The following is a 4763-nucleotide window of genomic DNA, read 5'->3' on the forward strand; positions in this document are numbered from 1 at the left end:
ATTAAAAATCTAAAATTATACATATAATATCAAATGAGAATTAGTTCTATTCCCAACCCAATTTCATTTCATATTTTTTTTACCAACATATGATGCATTTTATTAAAAATTTGCACATAACACATAAGCAAATTTCAAAGATCCATTATTTTATGCGAGCCAACTTGATCCTACATATGTTGTTCGTTTTATGTGCATAGATTTGTAGTATTATAATGAAGTAGTTAAAATTTTAAGTTAACTAAAATCTCTTTTTTTATATATATTAGAATCTGAATACATTTGTATTAAATCAGGTGATCATTTTTATGATTTAAATTATATTATTATTTTATATTTCACTTATTTAATTTATTCTTTTAATTTTATAAAGAATCTCAATTTTCACTTATATTTGTCAAGAATAGGACACCAAATTGTTTTTGTATTCATCATATAAAATAAATTTAAGCCGTGGTTGCTTTTTGTAAATCGAAAATAACATTCTAAGTCTAACCCATTTGAGATTTGACAAATTCAAAATTTATAGAATGATCCTATGTTGTACATTCAATTAAGTTTAGCTTCGATTCTTTTTAATTGGAAAATTTTGATATGATTGAGATCTGAATGTATGAGTAGTCTAATACATTTGTAAGCAATGTATAACTGAAGCAAGCTATGGCAAATCATTTTAAATCAAAACAAAAGCAAATTGAACAGATCAATAATTAGGTTTTTTTATCTCTAATTCACAAGAAGTTGAAATAATAGATGCTGACTCATGTAGAATTTGTTTATTAATAGAAATAGCATATTTTATTCAAAAAACAGAGTAGTTCACATCATTACAGAAAAAAAAAGAAGAAAAACACAAGAAGCTAACACAGTCTCATACAATTTGCATGGCCTCTGATCTGCTGTGCATGTTTTGTTAAATATAGCCACAAATAAGTCTGGCAAGCCACAAGGGTTTCGCTGTCTTTATAAACAACCTTCCAAGGAACATCCCAAACACCATTCCACATGCATATCCCACTGCAACCGACTTCCACCCAAATAATGATTCTTTTGCCTCAGGAAATACTGAAGGTGGTTGTTCTTCATCATTGCCGCATGACTTTGACAAAGGGAATCCACATAGCATTGAATTTCCTCTATAAGAATCATTTTGGAATGTATTGAACTGTTTTCCTGTTGGTATCACTCCCTTCAACTGGTTTTCAGAAAGGTTCAAGACAGATAGAAAATTCAAATTTGTCAAAGACAGAGGTATTTCACCTTTCAGTTGGTTCCATGAGAGGTCTAACCATTCCAAACTTGTCAAATTACCCAGAGTTTGTGGAATGTTACCACTGATTTTATTGTGAGAAAGATTAAGCCCTTTGAGAGAACTTAATTCTCCAATGACATGTGGAATTTCTCCTTCAAACATGTTATTTGACAAGTCTATGGTTGTGAAAATAGTTAATATCCTTGACATTTCTATCACTTGACCTTTCATGGTGATCAGCACAGAATCATTATATGGTACACTGGTTGTATTAACATAGAAGCTCATATACTCCAAACCATCAGCTTGAGTATTATCATTCATAGTCATCATTCCCTGAAACTCTTGAAAGTATTGCATTGGCAAAGACCCACTAAACTTGTTATTAGACACATCAAAAATTCTCAACTTTGGAAATGGGTGCTTCCTACTCAAACAAGTGATGGTACCATGAAATTTGTTATTTCGTAAACTGAGTACCTGTAATTCCTGAAGAGCTTCTAGCCTACTGGGAAATACATCTTCTATGTTATTGTCACTCAGGTCTAGAACTTCCAGATTTGTGCAATGAGCCAACGATTGTGGTATTGGTCCCTCTAATTGGTTGCCGTTCAACTTTATAGTCTCAAAATCATTATTCTTGGAGAAGTTTTCAGGTATGCTTCCATAAAAGTTGTTGATTTGCAAATCCAAAACCTGGAGCGAAGGAAAAGATCCCAAGCATTGTGGAATATTGCCAGTCAAATTGTTGTGAGACAAGATTAGTGCATTGAGGGAGCTTGCATTGCATATTGTTGAAGAAATGCCTCCTGTGAAGTTGTTGTTCGAAACTGAAAAGTAATAGGTGCCATTTGGTGGGATTGGAAGATCTCCTTGCAGCTGGTTGAAACTGAGGTCAATAAAGTCCATCCATGTGAGCAAGAGATTATGACTGAACCAAGTGGGAATCTTTCCATGGATTTTATTGTTAGAAAGATCTAAAATTCTTAGATTTTGTAGTCTACTTAGGAATGAAGGAAAAACAGTAACACTACAAGAAGAGAAAGTTAAAGATTCAAGTTGCGGTAATATATATTCAACACTACAATTACTATCAAAAGAGAGAATTTTATTGTTAGAAAGATCAAGAGAATTTAAATTTTCCAACTTTGAAAAATGAGAAAAGTTCACAAGACCACTGAAATCATTTGATGACATATCCAAATCAGTGAGATTTTTTAGAAATTTAAAGATCGAATTTGGAAAATCACCTTGAAATTTGTTATCAGAGAGAAATAAAGATTTCAATGAATAAGTGGAGAATTCGCTAATTGGCCCTGTAAGTTGATTCATGCTAAGATCTAGCCTTGTCAATGAAGACAAAGAATAGCACCAGTCTGGAATTGTCCCATTTATAAAGTTATTATCCAAATTTAGTATTTCTAGTTTTGAAAGTGTGGCGTTTTTGCTTGGAATTGGGCCGATTAATTGATTAAAAGACAGACTTAAGTAAGAAAGTTGAGTTAGATCAAGTAATGATGATGGCAGCTGACCTCCTAATTTATTATATGACAAATCTAAAACAGATAGTTGGGTTGGACGAAACAATGATGGCGGTACTTGACCTCCTAGACTGTTAAAAGAAAGTTGCAAGGTATGTAATTTAGTGAAGTTGTGGAACACATCTGGGATGTGACCACTGAACGTATTACGACTAAGATCTAAGTAGGTGAGATGTTTGAGGTTTGAAAGCAAAGATGGAATCTCACCATGAAGTCTATTTCCTAAAAGGTTCAACTCAGTTAGTTGAGTGAGGTTCCACAAAGACACAGGAATTAATCCATCAAATTGGCAATTCCATAGCCATAGTTTGTTAAGAGACTTCAAATGGGAAATGGAATCAGGTATTATTTCTTCCGAGAAAGGTATCAAAGAGAGGTCCAAGATCCTTAGAGGAGTGCTCCAATTGGACTTTGGAAGTTCAACCTTCAGCTCTTCATTGCCATACAAACTTAGTTCTTCAAGATTAGTTAAACCAAGTACCTCAGTTGGAAATTTTCCATGCAATCCAGTGTCAGAAAGTCTCAAGGACAGCAAAGAGGATGACAAATTCATGAGCAAAGACAATGAAGTTTCTCTGACAGAAGACATGCCTACCTCATCTAGAAGTAGCTCATTCAAGTTAGTGGTGTTACCAATGAGTTTGCTCCATGTGGATTCATCAAGTGCTAGGTCATCATTATACGAGAGATCAAGTGAGAGTAATTTAGACAAGTGTGAGATTGTGGACGGAATATCACTGCCAAATGATGAGTATGATAGATTGAGATGGGTGAGACTCATAAGATTACCGATTCCGGGATATATTGGAGAGTGGGAGAAGTCATTGAAGGCAAGGTTGAGTTGTTGAAGATGCGTGAGTTGGAAGAGTGTGCTGTTGGGATGAAACTCGCCTTCAAGCATGCTGCAACTCAGGTCAAGCCCAATCACGTGTCCTGATGTGGTGTCGCACGTGACCCCATCCCACTCGCAACAGTCAGTACCGTTTTTCCATGATGCTGTCTTGGAATCTCCGATCAATGAGATGTCAATGGCAAATGAGTTCTTGAATTGGAGCAAGTTTGAGTTGTCATGGTGGTTGCATAGTGGCAACAGCGATGAGCAACTGGAAGATGAAGTATAAAGAATAAGAAGCAACAAGAGAGTAAAACACCTCATCATTATCATGTCACAATAATAATGTTTAGATTTTTAATGTATATGAGTGTGGTGCAGGGCATCCAATGCAACTCGTGAATGCAAATATATATAGGTCATCCCGTGCGTGGAATATGCTCAAACTCTGTTAATAGTGTGCTCTGTGCTACTATTTTTTCCACAACCTCATTGCATTTTTGCATTATTGCATCTAACATTCCAACATATTACAAACTCAGCTCTATTTGTAATCAAACTTTAATCAAGTTAGAAATCCATGTGAAAGAGATTTTTATACATGATTTTCATGAACAACAAAACTAGAATCAACAATTCTGTTTCCTCACACAAAATATAGTTTAAATTTAATCCAATTTTCATTTGTTTATTTTTTCGATAACTTCTATATATAGTATGTGGAATTCAATATTCGGTGAGTTGGAGACTTGAGTTTTCATTTTCTAATGAAGTGACTAATTTATCATATGACAATAAATTGGAAAAGAAAACTACGGTTCTAATGAAAAAAGTTCAATTGTATATTTCTATTACAATGTTTGAACTTACAGTCAAAGCTATTGAAAAAAGTAATAAAATAAAAGGGAGTGAATAGAATTGAAATGCATATCTTTGAATTTGTTGTGTAACCATAAATAAAAGAATGTGCAGAAGAAACCAGGCAGAAACTGGATTTCTACAAAGCACATTGCAAAAAGTTGACCAAGACTTTTATAAGTGGATTTCTGCCTGCTTTATCACGACGACGACCTGAAAAGGTAGGGTTTTGATTGAGCGCATACGGAGGTAGAGAAAATCGAGATTTTAAGTGAAATCG

General features: G+C 34.2%; 1 protein-coding gene across 1 annotated transcript; it reads right to left on the reverse strand.

Annotated features, from left to right (window-relative positions):
• Positions 1–771: 771 nt before the first annotated feature.
• LOC112702220 (uncharacterized) lies at positions 772–4380 on the reverse strand. The gene has a single exon (XM_025753172.3). The coding sequence runs from the start codon at positions 3956–3958 to the stop codon at positions 914–916; it is 3045 nt and encodes a 1014-aa protein (XP_025608957.1). The 5' UTR covers positions 3959–4380; the 3' UTR covers positions 772–913.
• Positions 4381–4763: the final 383 nt, after the last annotated feature.

This window comes from Arachis hypogaea, chromosome 7, assembly GCF_003086295.3.
Source record: "Arachis hypogaea cultivar Tifrunner chromosome 7, arahy.Tifrunner.gnm2.J5K5, whole genome shotgun sequence".
NCBI lineage: Eukaryota > Viridiplantae > Streptophyta > Magnoliopsida > Fabales > Fabaceae > Arachis > Arachis hypogaea.

Excerpts from the sequence above, each read along its gene's own strand:
- LOC112702220 (XM_025753172.3), bottom strand. The coding sequence starts at position 3,958 with ATGATAATGATGAGGTGTTTTACTCTCTTGTTGCTTCTTATTCTTTAT.